The sequence below is a fragment of the Spermophilus citellus genome (genome assembly GCF_964194105.1).
Source record: "Spermophilus citellus genome assembly, chromosome: 4".
NCBI classification, from domain to species: domain Eukaryota; kingdom Metazoa; phylum Chordata; class Mammalia; order Rodentia; family Sciuridae; genus Spermophilus; species Spermophilus citellus.
In genome coordinates this window covers 202,004,565-202,021,231 of record NC_138185.1, presented here as the reverse complement: position 1 = coordinate 202,021,231, position 16,667 = coordinate 202,004,565, and the positions used below count along the sequence as shown (strand labels likewise).

General features: G+C 41.2%; 2 protein-coding genes across 3 annotated transcripts in view; both read left to right on the top strand.

Annotated features, from left to right (window-relative positions):
- VIPAS39 (VPS33B interacting protein, apical-basolateral polarity regulator, spe-39 homolog) overlaps window positions 1-4,078 on the top strand; it is a 29,985-nt gene extending 25,907 nt beyond the window's left edge. For both annotated transcript variants that reach the window (XM_081289102.1, XM_081289101.1), the window contains 4 exons: window positions 606-692; window positions 1,500-1,589; window positions 2,058-2,162; window positions 3,080-4,078. In XM_081289102.1, the coding sequence (XP_081145228.1) occupies window positions 606-692; window positions 1,500-1,589; window positions 2,058-2,162; window positions 3,080-3,100 (303 nt within the window). In that variant the 3' untranslated portion in view covers window positions 3,101-4,078. The remainder of the gene's footprint in view (window positions 1-605; window positions 693-1,499; window positions 1,590-2,057; window positions 2,163-3,079) is intronic.
- Window positions 4,079-6,766: 2,688 nt separating this feature from the next.
- Window positions 6,767-16,667, top strand: part of NOXRED1 (NADP dependent oxidoreductase domain containing 1) — a gene marked incomplete at its 3' end in the record, with an annotated part of 41,544 nt that continues 31,643 nt past the window's right edge. The window contains exons 1-2 of the mRNA XM_081292930.1: window positions 6,767-6,848; window positions 6,985-7,209. Of these exons, the coding sequence (XP_081149056.1) occupies window positions 7,055-7,209 (155 nt within the window). The 5' untranslated portion in view covers window positions 6,767-6,848; window positions 6,985-7,054. The remainder of the gene's footprint in view (window positions 6,849-6,984; window positions 7,210-16,667) is intronic.

Genomic DNA, 16,667 nt, shown 5'->3' with positions numbered 1-16,667 from the left:
ACCAGCTTCTAGCTCAGTCCCTTCATTAAGGCAAACACTATTAAAAATCTTATCAGGGGCTGGGGATGTGGCTCAAGCGGTAGCGCGCTCGCCTGGCGTGCGTGCGGCCCGGGTTCGATCCTCAGCACCACATACCAACAAAGATGTTGTGTCCGCCGAGAACTAAGAAAAAATAAATAAATATTAAAAAAATTCTCTCTCTCTCTCTGTCCCCCTCTCTCTCACTCTCTCTTTAAAAAAAAAAAAAAAAAATCTTATCAGTAGGTTTCCTGACCTTTCCTCCATGAGTTTACAAATGAACATTTATACATACATGTAATGATATAGAAGTCAGAATTTTACTCATTCTATTTGGTAGTATTTTACAATTTTTTTCCTGCATTAGTGTTTATAGATCTAAGAATTTATATCTCTGACTTTCTTCTACTCCCTAAAATCCTTTGATTTCTCAGAAAAATTAAACTCTTACCATTTCTCTATCCCTCATAGTAATCTGTTCACCTCCCCACCATGTTATTCTGGCTTGTCCATAAAACATTGAGAGACTACTAGCTCAGAATGTGTTCACTATTCTACCTCTGCTGCCTCCCATCTTCCTTTTTCAGAACTGGCTGGGTTACACCAAGAAGAGAGCACCCATCGGCTTTCATCGAGTTGTGGAAATTTTGCACAAGAACAGTGCCCCTGTCCAGGTAATGGCTTATAAAGAGATTTGAGTACAGGATACTCTGGGAGACTCAACTTTTAGCCTCTTGCTATTCAGTAATGGATAGTTGGCCTGTTCTGATTTCCCTCATTGGCATACAGTGGCTGCACTAGATCTTGAAAAATAGGTAAGGCCAGGAAAGAACAGTCTCTTCCCCCTTAGAAGTAACTCTGTAGACTGTCATCTGTTAGCAGCATCTACTGTGTTTAGCCATGTGAAGAACTGATATACTATTCAAATGATTCAAAATGATATTGATCAATGAGTATCAAGAAGCAGTAGGCAATAAGAAGGGAAGGTACTGGGGAATGAGATTAATCAAATTATATACATGTATGACTATGACATAGTGTATTCCATTATATATATTTATAATGTACCAATAAAAAAATTTATCCTTGGGCTGGGGATATAGCTCAGTTGGTAGAGAGCTCGCCCTGCATGCATAAGGCCATGGGTTCAACCTCCAGCACCACACACACACAAAAAAATTTCATCCTAAAAATAGAAGCAGTAGTCAGAGCATTGGATCTTCTCTAGTGCTATGCCTTGCCAGTATTCATATCTGACTTTAGGATAAGGAGGAATGTGCTCTTCCCGTCTTTCCTGAGGCTTCAGAGAAGTGGTATCTAGTATCACCTCATTTTTTGCTGCAGAACTAATCCTATGTGTGTTGATGGAAAGGGTAGATATTTAATATTGAACTCTTTACCTTCTTTCAGACATTTTATTTTCTACCTGTGGAGCTCTGTGTTCTATGGGAATTATTAATCAGAAGTATCTCTTCCCACAGATATTACAGGAGTATGTCAATTTGGTAGAAGATGTGGACACAAAATTAAACTTAGCTACTAAGTTCAAGTGCCATGATGTCGTCATTGATGTGAGTCCTAAGAAATGAAAACCCCAAATTTGATCCTTGGTGAAGATTGGGGGATTATAATTTTCTGTGTCTTAGATCCTGAGATGCTTTTATCAGATTGGACTTAAAGGAGAAAATAGTCTGGCAAGTGTTAGTTGGAGATCAGCCCTCTAACAGGTTTCTCTGTGCTTTTATAATTTGTTGCATTTGGAGAACTCAGAATTGATTCAAGTTACTTAGACTCTGTAGACTTCAATCCAATATAAAGTACTGTGGGTACTTTATCCCCCAACTGTTATCCCACTGCAGTCTCTTGGCCTTTCCTGGATCCTTGAGGATCCACAATTTAACTCTTTGACTTATGAGAAAGATACTCTCCACCTGGTGCTCATGTGAAGGTGGGAGTCCATATTGGGTAAGATACAAAAAGAGGCAGTCCTTCATAGAGAAGACTAATTGGGGGTTTGTATTGTTTGTTTTGCTGTGTAGACCTGCCGAGACCTGAAGGATCGTCAGCAGTTGCTAGCATACAGGAGCAAGGTAGATAAAGGATCCGCAGAGGAAGAGAAGATCGATACCATTCTCAGCAGCTCGGTGAGCAGCTGCACTTTCCCCTCCAGTTGTCCTAGGAGACAGATAGTTCACAAAGTAGTGTCAACTGTATGTTCCCAAGACTTGGGCAGTATTGCACTTAGCTGAGTCCTGTGGATATAAGACTCATTGTGGGCCAAAATTTCAGAAGCACTGCTTTGAACAGTAAAAATTACTTCTGAGATATGAGATGATAAAAGGGTTGTTTGGGAACTACAGACTGAGTCTTAACTATGATGCTTATCAGACCATCATAGTTAAACCTTACAGATTGCTGGAACTATAAAAACATGTTACAGATTCTGAATACTCAGACTATACAGTCTTCTTGGATGGATATGATCTACCTATTCGAAATAAGAAGTGGGTAAAATAGATTTTAAGTATTTGGGGAGTATAGGTGATTATCTCTCATAGCATGAAATTACTGAATTTTTTGTTAACGTGGAACTTCATTTCCTATTACTTATTTTGATACCTGTGCTAAGGTCAGCTAAAACTAGTAAATTTTGGTCCTGAGGAGGACAGAACCAGGATAAATGCCTTAAATCAGGCATTCTATAAAATACAGAAGATATTTAATCCATCTCTGAATAAATGAACTCCCCCACATAGTAAAAAAAATTCCCAATTACTCCCCAATCCAATCCTTACTTTCCTTTTTCTTATGTAATTTGCATTCTTTTTTTTTTTTTTTTAATTTTTAAATAGGGCCATAGGGATATAGCTCGGTTTTTGTTTTTGTTTTTTTACACAATACCTTTGTTTTATTTTTATGTAGTGCTGAGACTTGAACCTAGTGCCTCATGCATTCTACCACTGAGCCACAACCCAGCCCTGTAATTTGCATTCTAATCTCTGCCTCCTGTGGGGATAAGTGAAAAATGATCACACACCTTCATTCTTTGCTCTCTCTACAGCAAATTCGATGGAAGAATTAAAGGGCATTAGCTACCCTGAAACCTGCCTCATTTCTTCCTTTCTGCCTGTGAAAGTAGAGAGTCTGCTTCTTTGGGAGAATTACAGCATCACATCACTTGGCCCCATCATTCAACAGGCAGTGCCTACTAATCTTGGGACAGAAATCAGCACCTGGACACAGAGAGCTTCAGACTGATCTTCTGTACAAGGGATGTTATTTAAAGGCCACAATTTAACTCTTTGACTTATGAGAAAGATACTCTCCACCTGGTGCTCATGTGAAGGTGGGAGTCCATACTGGGTAAGATCTCTCTTGGTCTAAGAAAAGTGACCATTCTTGAAAGGAACTCTCCTAGAATAAGAGGTATAGGTGTCACAGGGTAGCTGCTTCATTTCCTCTTAGCTAATTATGGTCCAGAACCTAGTGCTGGATGTTTGCAGTTCTGCTCTGAAGGAAGATAGAACAGAACCAAATTGGCTGCATTCCAGGGGCCTCTGGAAGTGGGGCCAGTACTGCTCAGGACCTGCTGGAGATGCACTCAAACCAGGCTGTGCAACCCTTCTTCATTATGTCAGATGTTGCTAAGATATTGTGTTTCTTCAGCTAAAACCCCTCTGCTGTCCCAGTCTACTTTTCCCCCCAAAACTTAGGGTTCCTCTCTCACCGGCATACTGAGATGACCTTGATGAGATATCGCCCTTATCTTTTACTATCCCAGACCCACCACCTTATGCGGAGCTCAGATTCAGCAGTGCTGGAGTTTTCCCTTTAGGCAAAAATCTCATTATCTTCCCAGAAGTGTCCAGAGAGTTTCACCTAGGCTAAACTCAGCAGCATTTCTCTGAGGATATTTAAATGGAGGTTTTATTTTAACACTTGACTTTTGACAGAATGTTCGGTGATGCTGTTTTCTGCCCTGTACCAATATCAGCCTGTTTGACTGACCTGGGTTTTCATACATGTCTACACTCCTAATAAAGCTTTTTCGTCCTTTGTGCCTTTTCTTCCCTGCCCAGTTGTTTTATGCTGACTGGTGAAATAATTACTTAGTGTCTTGTCTGTGATTTCATTCAGCTGCCTGTGAACACATGTCAGGTTATAGAGTAATGGTGCTTATGGCAAAGCAGGGCTGTATGGTAACAGAAAAAGCACTAAGCTGAGTGACCACAAGATCTAACTTCTTTTCCAGCTCTGCCACTGACAAGCTATGTGGTGCTGAGTGAATCCATTTCTCTCTGGACTCATCTTCATCTGTGAAGTGGGGGTATGATAATCTGTAACCCTGTAGAGTTCTGTACTCCTGTATCTGGAGTGGGAGAAGTGGTAGGAGGAAAAGACATCATGCGCCTACAGAGGCACAGAGCATGCTTTACAGTGACATGGTTCTCCGTTGGAGGAAGTTTGCCCCTCAGGAAACATTGGGCAATATCTGAAGACATTTTTCATTGTCATACTTGGTGGTGCTACTGGCATCTAATGCATAGGACAGCCCCCCACAACAAGGAATTATCTTGCCCCAAATGTAAGTAATGCCACTGTTGAGAAACCCTGCTTTAAGGGGGACAGCCTCCGTCTTTTGCTCCTCCCTTTGGTAATCTTTGCAATTCCAGGTAACTTCGTATTTAGTTCCTTTTCTAATGAACCTTGCTGTTGAAGAAATAAGAATCTAATTTGCTAGATTGTGCTAAAGTTATTGGTTCATCTTCAGATAAACATTGGTAACTTTATTACCTAGTGTATCATTAGAATTGAAAAGCAGAACTACTAGGAGTATATATACACATTATCTATCTAATCTATATTTTAATTTGTTAGCGGGATTTGACCTTATTCTTATGGTAGCTAGATAGACAGTCTATGTAAGGCAGTTGTCTTCATGTCTGGTGGTAGAACTTAAAATTCACAGGGCAGACAGTTGGGAAGGGAAGATGGAGATAAAGTGATGGCGAGCAGGGACAAGCTAGAACCATGAGAATAGACTAGGACCCATCTCTCTTCTCACTGCCTCCAACCTTGGAGTGGGTATCCTGAACGAGAAGCTGGTGGCCTTTGTCATGGAGCTGAAAAACACCTCGCCCAGGAATAAGCAGCTGAAGGAGGATCCAGAAAAAGGTTTAGCAGTTTTAAGTCCATCTGCTGCCATACACCAAGGTAGCCAGCAGATAAGCAACCATGTGAGTGGACTACGGAAGAGCCTGCCTTTCAGCCTTACAAGCTGAAATACAAACTGGTTGTGGGTTTCATTTCCATCCTTAAGATTTTGGACAGAAGTAGCTCATGTGGTTCACTCTATCCCAAAATATGGGCAGAAATTGCTTAATGTAAATAGGGTTTCCTTTCGTGGATATGAACAATGAAGAGAATTCTGGAAAAAATAGTTAGTCCTAGCCACATTGACATTACAAAGCTACAAATGAATTCCTATTTTTGAGAATGTATAAGTAAAAACAGGCCTAGAAATTATATCTGATCTGTTGAACATATGCTGCGCTATACTGCTGTGGGAGGTTTTGAGCTTCACTTTCTGTTGAAGTTAGAAAGATCACTTGCAACATTAGAATGCCCTATCCACTGTTTTTGATGTAAGGAAGGGTTTTCTTAAATTTAATAACTATCATGTTCCTTACTTCAGGTGCCAGGGAGTTGGCTTTTAATGAGATTGGGAGTGTGACATAGCAACCTTCCTAAAAGAGATTAGAGAAACCTGATGCAAGAGGTCATGTATTATATGATTTTATTTAATATGAAATATCTGGAATAAGTATATCCATAGAAAGCAGCTTGATGGTTCCAGGGACTGGGGTTGGGGAGAGATGGGCAGAAATTGCTTAATGTGAATAGGGTTTCCTTTTGTGGATATGAACATGTTTTAGAATTAGATAGAGGTAATTGTACAATATTCTGAATGTACCATTGAATTATTCACTTTAAAATGGCTAATTTTATGTTAATTTCACCTCAAAAGTTTTTGGTTTTAAATTTAACAAGAGTACTAGAGACTTGAGTGCTTTTAAGTCCTCATCTCAGTATCACTATTGCTATAAAATTGATCTGTGATTTCTTGAACAAAAGACAGGCTTGCAAAAGTAACTCAAGTAACGCTAAGATCTATATGATACTCAAGTCTGGGGGGGAGGGGGACAACTAGAAATCCAGTCTCTTCTGTTGGGGAAAAAAAGAGTCCTATACTGATCTGTTTTAGTACTCCTAGAAGTAGTGAAAGGAACTTGGGTCTTCATGTTCAGGTCAGGAAAACCTGCAGGTGGGGCTGGCCCCTTTAAGACTCAGAGACTGAAGTACTCTGGTAGTTAAGGAGTCATAATGACAAACTTTCTTAAGTAATTCTACTTAGATATGTATTAGTTATCTGCCTGGACCAGAAGTACTGAGGAGCAGAGTCCATCTCAGTTGGGTTGGTGAGAGCTGTATATAGATGAATTAAACGTCTACAAGTTTATTTTCTAGAATCTAGATGTCTCTGCCCTAGATAAGGGACCAGTGATATTTAGTTTGGGTTCTTTTCTACCCTATGGGGAACACAGAAAGTTTAGTTAAAGGGAGGATTTCCTTGAAATAAGATCCTATGTGTCCAGTCCTATTTCTGAAACCTAGGGAATGGAAGGGAGAAGATCCTGCCCATGAACACCTCTGAAATCCATTGCTAATATATATTCACTTGCTGAAAAAAATGCCTGTAGCCTATGGGAAGCAAATTACTTTGGGTTTCTGTTCAAATTTTTCATGAATGTAGGATTCATGGGCAGATAGTGATAAAGAGTTCTCAGGGGGATCCATACTTAACAATATGAACTCCAGGTTCAGTATTGGAGAAAGAGGTGCTGTAGCCTATCATGAAAACTTTACCCTAGGTACACATACCATAAGACAAGCTCTCCTGCATAGACCTCTGTTTTTCCATGGTAGGAAGTCATCTTGATTGGTATCTGTCACTGCAGGAGATGGTGGCTTGAAAATGGACATGCTAGAGAACCTTGAATCCCTACAGTTTGCTAGTGAGATTCCAGAGGAAGATCGTTTCTGGCTGTATTTGCAGGGTCGTTCTCGGGGACTGATGATTGAGGCCTGTGCCCATGCAACTTTCTTCTGCAAAGTATTCTATAATTTGAGGTAAGCTAGGTCTCCAAGTTCAGGAAGATAGATAAGATCTCACTGCTAAGAATCCAAGTGACTTAACCTTTTTTATATTGGAGAATAAATTTGGTAGGAGGATTGTTTTCTTACCTTTTCCAACCTGCACTCAATCGCTCCAGGTCTGAAAGGACCAGAAAAATTCATACCGGGGTCTCCTGGCATAATAAGACATGGATTAGTGCAATTTTCCTTTCAGTTGGTGAAATAATGATCATTCATTTTTACAGCAGGACCACCAGTTTATTTTCCACAGCTGCTAGTGACTAGCCTTTCCTTGTCTATTGGCTGCAAATAGAGTCAATTCTTTCTTTGAAAGCTGACCTAATAGTGGACTACTTCATTTGAATTGATCATATTTATAAATAGAGCAGGAAGCTGCCACTCAGTGAATTTGCTGATTGGCTAACAAGGATACTGATAAAGTTGGTTATACCCAAGATAACTGTTGAGAAACCAATATATGGACACTCCAGGAGGCATTTTAGATTTGGCTAGACATTAAGAGAAAGTGTTCTCTTTCACCAGGAGAGAAGCTTTCCGTAGAATATGGCTTATGATGCTTATATGGAAACACTAAGGCTTTAAGACTCTAGGTTTTACAAACGTACAGAACAAATATAAGATAGTGAATAAAAATAAAAGTAATACTTTGTATTCAGAGGGTAGACTTTGTTAATCTTGGGTCAAAAAAAAAAAAAAAAAGGCATCCAGGACCAATACTAAGTCAGTCTCTGAAAAGTTTAGACTCAAATCCTTCATCCTCAATTTCTCAGGTCAGTTTTGCTTTTATAAGTCATTTATTTTAATAAATCATAACATTTTTATAAAAATGTTACCTGATTTCACAGGTATGTGCAAAACTGAAATAGCTAAGTAGAAAGAGTACATATATGGAAGGACAGGGGTTCACTCATCTTAACAATAGTGAAAATTGACAGCTGTCTGCGGGTGATGTCAGGGAGACAGAGGAATAAGAAGCCCAAGACCTCATAATTCCACAGAGACACTTAACAAAAATAAATGTCTAAAAAGGCTTTATGAGAACTTTTGAAACCAGTTAATAAGTTGGTGGACTCCAGGAAAATGTAAAGCAAATAACAGCTACATGGAAAGAGTAAAGAAAAAATGGTTGCACTTGACTTGAGATAGCCTTTCTCAAACCACTACAACTTGGTATGATCAGGAGAAAACACCCAATTTAGGGATTTTTATCTTAGAAAAGTGAAATGTATATTCAACATTCTAGCTTTTCAGGGTTGCCTGAAAGATTGCCTGATGGGGGGAGACCGGAAGATGGCGGCCAAGGGAGTGCAGCACACCAGTACGCTGCGCCACTGTGTGGGAGAAACACGAGGTGAAATGGCTGAAGGCTACCTTGGTGGGAATCCCCAGTGAAATTGAAGTGCTCCAGAATCTAGAGGTCAAAATTCCAGCGCGCGGGATTCGGCTGCAGGGGCTTGGTAGCGGGCGATTTCTCCGCACGGAGCGAAGCAGTACTTGTTCGGCGGACCGCCCCGTGGATGGAGTCTGGGACGCGCCCGAGTTAATTAGCCGCAAGTTACCAGAGAGGGATTACAGCGAAGCGGATTCTGCAGGCTCCTGCCAGTGGCACACTAGCCGCGCTGAGTGCTGAATTCCAGCTTTGAAATACAGGAGAGAATCGGTCCAGTTCATTTCCCGACACCGGTCGGAACACGCAGGAGAACTGCAGCCGCCATCATGGAGAGCTGACGCAATCATCCCTGTTTTCTACTGATCTCAGCTCATTCAACTACAGAACAGGTGATTCCAGGCTGGTATTTGCCTGCGTCGCGCAGACAGATCGCTCAGGCTCGGGATTGGAAACTCTGAGGAGAATACTCTTCAGGCCTCACCCCTGGCAAGGCGGGCGCCGGGCTTTGAGCGGCCAGATTCTAGTTCCCCGGGTTGCTTTGGCCCAGGGCGGGAGATCCTTCTTGGCCCGGGGCTACGGAACCCGCGGCGACTGTGTCTTTGACCCTGCCCCTGTCTGAGCGTACACTGAGCTGGGAGAGGTTGGAGCTGCCAGGCCCGGGCGGGGGCCGCCTGGGCCTGAAGCTGGGGTACCTCTGTGGACCCTGCTCCGAGCAGAGTGTGGCAGGGATCGGAGAGGCTGGGTTCTGGCCCTCGTGGCTGCTTGAGCCCAGGGCCGCGGAGCCTGCGGGGACCGCGAGCTGAGGCCAGCCACAAGTGAAACTTGCGACGAGGGGCAGCGGGACTCTGTCTCCTGGAACAGTTTTGACCCGGAGCTGGAGAGCCCGCGGGAAGTGCGTCTTAGACTCTGCTCCAAGGGGAGCGTACACCGAGCAGGGAGAGTTTGGTGCGGCCAGGCTTGGGCACCTAGCAGGGAGAGTCTGGTGCGGCCAGGCTTGGGCTCCCGGGGCGGCTCTGGCCTGGGTTTGGGGAACCCGCGGCGGTTGCCCTGAGGAGCCTGCTCCTAGCAGAAAGTGGCGGGGATCGGAGAGACCGGCTCCTGGCTCCCGAAGCGGCTCTGGCTCAGGGTTGGGGATCCTACAGGGACTGCTTCTTGGTCCGGGTCCTGCTGGGTACTGTGGGGGCCTGGAGGGCAGATTGGAGCTGCCTCCTGTGCCCAGAGCAGGCTAAGGGTCCCGCCGGTGTGGTATCGCGACACCCCAACTGCAGCTGGGGCCGAGGAGAGTAGCCGCCCACGCCTGGAACAGGACCAGTGACCCGACGGCAGGGTAGCCAAGTCAACCCACTTGGAGTAGAGGCCGTGAAGAGCTGCCGTCTGACCCTGCAAGGTAGGCAGTCCTGCGTCCCACTGGCAGGACAGGCTCGGCAGCCGGCCAGTGTAGTGGACGAGTAGCATCGAGGCAGTCACGTCACACTGGTTGGAGTGGGGGTTGAACAGAGCTGCCGCCAGCATCCGGAAGGAGCCCAGAGACCCGTTGGAGAGGCAGTTAGGTACCCCCACTGGGAGTGGGGGTTGAGCAGAACTGCAGCCCAGGCCCGCAGGGTGGGCAGATCTGAGACCCACCAGCGGAACAGGCTTGGAGGCCGACCAGCGTGGTAGACACGTCACATCAATTGGAGTAGGGGTGGAGAAGAGCTGCTGCCCACGTCCGGATCAGGACCAACAATCCGAGGACGTGGTAGGAACATCACCGCAATTGGAGTGGGGGCAGAGTAGAGCAGCCACCCGTGCCCGCAGGGCGGGCAGACCTACGACCAACCAGCGTAGTATATAGATCACCCTGATTAGAGGAGGATCACAGCCACTACCCGCCCTACAAGAGAGATATCCCAAATATACAAGAGCAACAAAAATAAACAGGGGGAAAAATTTCAAAAACACAACAGTTTCACGAAGCAGAAAGAAACGCAAGCAACATGAAAAGACAAGGAAAGAAAGGACCACAAGCAATGCAGGTCAACTCAACCCTAGAAGAGGTAATAGCTGCAACAGATGGAATGTCAGATAAAGAGTTCAGGATATACATGCTTCAGATGATCTGGACTCTCAAGGAAGACATGAGACAGCAAAATCAGACAATGAAAGATCACATTGACAAGGAACTACAGAAACAAATCCAGGAAGTAAAAGATCAATTTCACAGGGAGCTAGAAGTAATAAAGAACAAACAAATAGAAATCCTAGAAATGCAGGAAGCAATAAACCAACTTAAAACCTCAATTGACAATACTACCAGCAGAATAGATCACTTAGAAGATAGAACATCAGACAATGAAGACAAAGTATTTCAACTTGAGAAGAACATAGACAGTTCAGCAAGACTGCTAAGAAACCATGAGCAGAACATCCAAGAGATATGGGATAACATTAAAAGGCCAAACTTAAGAGTCATTGGGATACAGGAGGGCACAGAGCTCCAAACCAGAGGAATGAACAATCTATTCAATGAAATAATACGAGAAAACTTCCCAGACTTGAAGAATGAAACAGAATCCCATATCCTAGAAGCCTACAGGACGCCAAAAGTGCAAAATCATAAGAGATCCACACCTAGACACATTATAATGAAGATGCCCAACATACAGAATAAGGAGAGAATTTTAAAAGCTACAAGAGAAAGAAAGCAGATTACATTTAGGGGCAAACCAATCAGGATAACAGCTGATCTCTCAACACAGACTCTGAAAGCTAGAAGATCCTGGAATAACATATTTCAAACACTGAAAGAAAATGGGCTCCAACCAAGAATCGTGTATCCGGCGAAATTAAGCTTCAGGATGGAAGATGAAATTAAAACCTTTCACGATAAACAAAAGTTAAAAGAATTCGCAGCTAGAAAACCATCTCTTCAAAAAATCCTTGGCAAAACATTACAGGAAGAGGAAACTGAAAATAACATTGAAAACCATCAGTGGGAGATAGGACAGTAAAAGGGGGAAAGTAACCAAAGAGGAAAACTAATCAGGTTTAGTAACATAAATAAACAAATATGACTGGAGGAACAAACCTAATCTCAATAATAACCCTAAATGTTAATGGCTTAAACTCACCAATTAAGAGACACAGGCTAGTTGAATGGATCACAAAACAAGATCCAACAATATGTTGCCTACAGGAGACGCATTTGATAGGAAAAGATATACATAGACTGAAGGTGAAAGGCTGGGAAAAATCATTCCACTCATATGGACTGCGGAAACAAGCAGGAGTGTCCATACTCATATCAAACAAAATAGATTTCAAGCCAAAATTAATCAAAAAGGATAAAGAGGGACACTGCATACTGCTCAAGGGAACCATACACCAACAAGACATAACAATCATAAATATATATGCCCCAAATAATGGTGCACCTACGTTCATCAAGCAAACTCTTCTCAAGTACAAGAGTCTAATAGACCACCATACAATAATCATGGGAGACTTCAACACACCTCTCTCACCACTGGACAGATCTTCCAAACAAAAGTTAAATAAGGAAACTATAGAACTCAACAACACAATTAACAACCTAGACTTAATTGACATATATAGAATATACCACCCAACATCAAGTAGTTACACATTTTTCTCAGCAGCACATGGATCCTTCACAAAAATAGATCATATATTATGTCACAGGGCAACTCTTAGACAATATAAAGGAGTAGAAATAATACCATGCATCCTATCTGATCATAATGGAATGAAACTGAAAATCAACGATAAAAGAAGGAAGGAAAAATCATGCACCACGTGGAGAATGAACAATAGGTTACTGAATGACCAATGGGTCATAGAAGACATCAAGGAGGAAATTAAAAAATTCTTAGAGATAAATGAAAACACTGACACAACATATCGGAATCTATGGGACACATTGAAAGCAGTTTTAAGAGGAAAATTCATTGCTTGGAGTTCATTCCTTAAAAAAAGAAAAAAACAACAAATAAATGATCTCATACTTCATCTCAAAATCCTAGAAAAAGAAGAGCAAAATAACAGCAAAAGAAGTAGAAGGCAAGAAATAATTAAAATCAGAGCTGAAATTAATGAAATTGAAACAAAAGAAACAATTGAAAAAATTGACAAAACCAAAAGTTGGTTCTTTGAAAAAATAAATAAAATTGACAGACCCTTAGCCATGCTAACGAAGAGAAGAAGAGAGAGAACCCAAATTACTAGCATACGGGATGAAAAAGGCAATATCACAACAGACACTTCAGAAATACAGAAGATAATCAGAAATTACTTTGAATCCTTATACTCCAATAAAATAGAAGATAGTGAAGGCATCGATAAATTTCTTAAGTCATATGATCTGCCCAGATTGAGTCAGGAAGATATAGACAACCTAAACAGACCAATAACAATAGAGGAAATAGAAGAAACCATCAAAAGACTACCAACTAAGAAAAGCCCAGGACCGGATGGGTATACAGCAGAATTTTACAAAACCTTTAAAGAGGAACTAACACCAATACTTTTCAAGTTATTTCAGGAAATAGAAAAAGAGGGAGAACTTCCAAATACATTCTACGAGGCCAACATCACCCTGATTCCTAAACCAGACAAAGACACTTCAAAGAAAGAAAACTACAGACCAATATCTCTAATGAACCTAGATGCAAAAATCCTCAATAAAATTCTGGCGAATCGGATTCAAAAACATATCAAAAAAATTATACACCATGATCAAGTAGGATTCATCCCTGGGATGCAAGGCTGGTTCAATATACGGAAATCAATAAATGTTATTCACCACATCAATAGACTTAAAAATAAGAACCATATGATCATCTCGATAGATGCAGAAAAGGCATTCGACAAAGTACAGCATCCCTTTATGTTTAAAACTCTAGAAAAATTAGGGATAACAGGATCATTCCTCAACATTGTTAAAGCAATCTATGATAAGCCACAGGCCAGCATCATCCTGAATGGAGAAAAATTGAAGGCATTCCCTCTAAGATCTGGTACAAGACAGGGATGCCCTCTCTCACCACTTCTGTTCAACATAGTCCTCGAAACACTGGCCAGAGCAATTAGACAGACGAAAGAAATTAAAGGCATAAAAATAGGAAAAGAAGAACTTAAATTATCACTATTTGCAGACGATATGATTCTATACCTAACAGACCCAAAAGGGTCTACAAAGAAACTATTAGAGTTAATAAATGAATTCAGCAAAGTGGCGGGATATAAAATCAACACGCATAAATCAAATGCATTCCTGTATATCAGCGACAAATCCTCTGAAACAGAAATGAGGACAACTACTCCATTCACAATATCCCCCCAAAAAATAAAATACCTGGGAATCAATCTAACAAAAGAGGTGAAAGACCTATACAATGAAAACTACAGAACCCTAAAAAGAGACATAGAAGAAGACCTCAGAAGATGGAAAAATATACCCTGCTCATGGATAGGCAGAACTAACATCATCAAAATGGCGATATTACCAAAAGTTCTCTATAAGTTCAATGCTATCCCAATCAAAATCCCAACAGCATTTCTTGTAGAAATAGATAAAACAATCAGGAAATTCATATGGAATAATAAAAGACCCAGAATAGAAAAAACAATGCTAAGCAGGAAGTGTGAATCAGGCGGTATAGCGATACCAGACTTCAAACTATACTACAGAGCAATATTAACAAAAACAGCATGGTACTGGTACCAAAACAGGCGAGTGGACCAATGGTACAGAATAGAAGACACAGTAACCAATCCGCAAAACTACAACTATCTTATATTTGATAAAGGGGCTAAAAGCATGCAATGGAGGAAGGATAGCATCTTCAACAAATGGTGCTGGGAAAACTGGAAATCCATTTGCATCAAAATGAAACTGAATCCCTTTCTCTCGCCATGCACAAAAGTTAACTCAAAATGGATCAAGGAGCTCGATATTAAATCAGAGACATGGCGTCTGATAGAAGAAAAAGTCGGCTATGATCTACATACTGTGGGGTCAGGCCCCAAATTCCTCAATAGGACACCCATAGCGCAAGAGTTAACAACCAGAATCAACAAATGGGACTTACTCAAACTAAGAAGTTTTCTCTCAACAAAAGAAACAATAAGAGAGATAAACAGGGAGCCTACATCCTGGGAACAAATCTTTACCCCACACACTTCAGATAGAGCCCTAATATCCAGAGTATACAAAGAACTCAAAAAATTAGATAATAAGATAACAAATAACCCAATCAACAAATGGGCCAAGGACCTGAACAGACACTTCTCAGAGGAGGACATACAATCAATCAACAAGTACATGAAAAAATGCTCAACATCGCTAGCAGTCAGAGAAATGCAAATCAAAACCACCCTAAGATACCATCTCACTCCAGTAAGATTGGCAGCCATTAAGAAATCCAACAACAACAAGTGCTGGCGAGGATTCGGGGAAATGGGTACACTTGTTCATTGTTGGTGGGACTGCAAAATGGTGCAGCCAATTTGGAAAGCAGTATGGAGATTTCTTGGAAAGTTGGGAATGGAACCACCATTTGACCCAGCTATTCCCCTCCTCGGTCTATTCCCTAAAGACCTAACAAGAGCATGCTACAGGGACACTGCTATATCGATGTTCATAGCAGCACAATTCACGATAGCAAGATTGTGGAACCAACCTAGAAGCCCTTCAATAGATGAATGGATTAAAAAAATGTGGCATTTATACACAATGGAGTATTACTCTGCAATAAGAAATGACAAAATCATAGAATTTGGAGGGAAATGGATGGCATTAGAGCAGATTATGCTAAGTGAAGCTAGCCAATCCTTAAAAAACAAATGTCAAATGTCTTCTTTGATATAAGGGGAGTAACCAAGGACAGGGTAGAGACGAAGAGCTGGAGAAGAAGAATAACATTAAACAGGGATGATAGGCGGGAGGGAAAGTGAGAGTTAAGGGAAATTGCATGGAACTGGAAGGTGAGCCTCAGGGTTATACACAATTACATATAAGAGGAAAGGAGGAGTAGGAGAAAAATTATATAAGTGGAAGAAACGATTTATAGTAGAGGGGATGGAGAGAGAGTAGGGGAGGGGAAGGGAGGGGAGGGGTGAGGGGACAGTGGAGAATGGGATAGACAGCAGAATACATCAGTCACTAGAAAGGCAATTTGTAAATCAATGGAAATGTAACTGATGTGACACAGCAATCTGTATACGGGGTAAAAATGGGAGTTCATAACCCACTTGAATCAATCTGTGAAATATGGTATAATAAGAACTATGTAATGTTTTGAACAACCAACAATAAAATAATTAAAAAAATAAAAAAATAAAAAATTAAAAAAAAAAAAAAAAGATTGCCTGATGGGGGTCAACATACTTTGAATGAGAACCAAGAAGAGCTCAGTGGTTTCTTGTAGAATAGAGAATGTGCAGTATCCTGGTGAGACATAAGAGAGAGAGAGAAAGAGAGAGAGAGAGAGAGAGAGAGAGAAGGCCTCAGGATCTCCTGCTGGACAATTGGTACAATTCTCCCCCAGTATGTAACCAGTCTATAAAGATTGAGAGAGGTGGATGTTTTTCACATTCTCAAATCCCAGCAAAAAATAACAAGATATATGAAGAAACAAGAAAACATGGCCCAATCAATGGAACAAATAATCTCTGGAAACCAACCCTAAAGAAGCAGATCTACAAATTACCTAACAATTCAAAATAGCAATCTTTTAAAAAAAAATAAAAAAGCACAAGGACTTATAAAACTCAGATGAACAACTAAATGAAATCAGGAAAAGAGCAATTGAACAAATGAGAATATCACCAAAAAGAAAGTATTAAAATCTTGAGCTGAAGAACAGAATGCTGAAATGAGACAATTCACCAGAGATGTTCAACATTAGACTTAACCGAACAGAAGGATTGGTGAACTCAAAGTAGGACAATTAACATTATGAAATCAGAAGAAAGAAAGAAGCAGAGAGGAGGAGAAGGGAGGAGAAGAGAGATGAAGATAGAGGACACCATTTATCAGGTC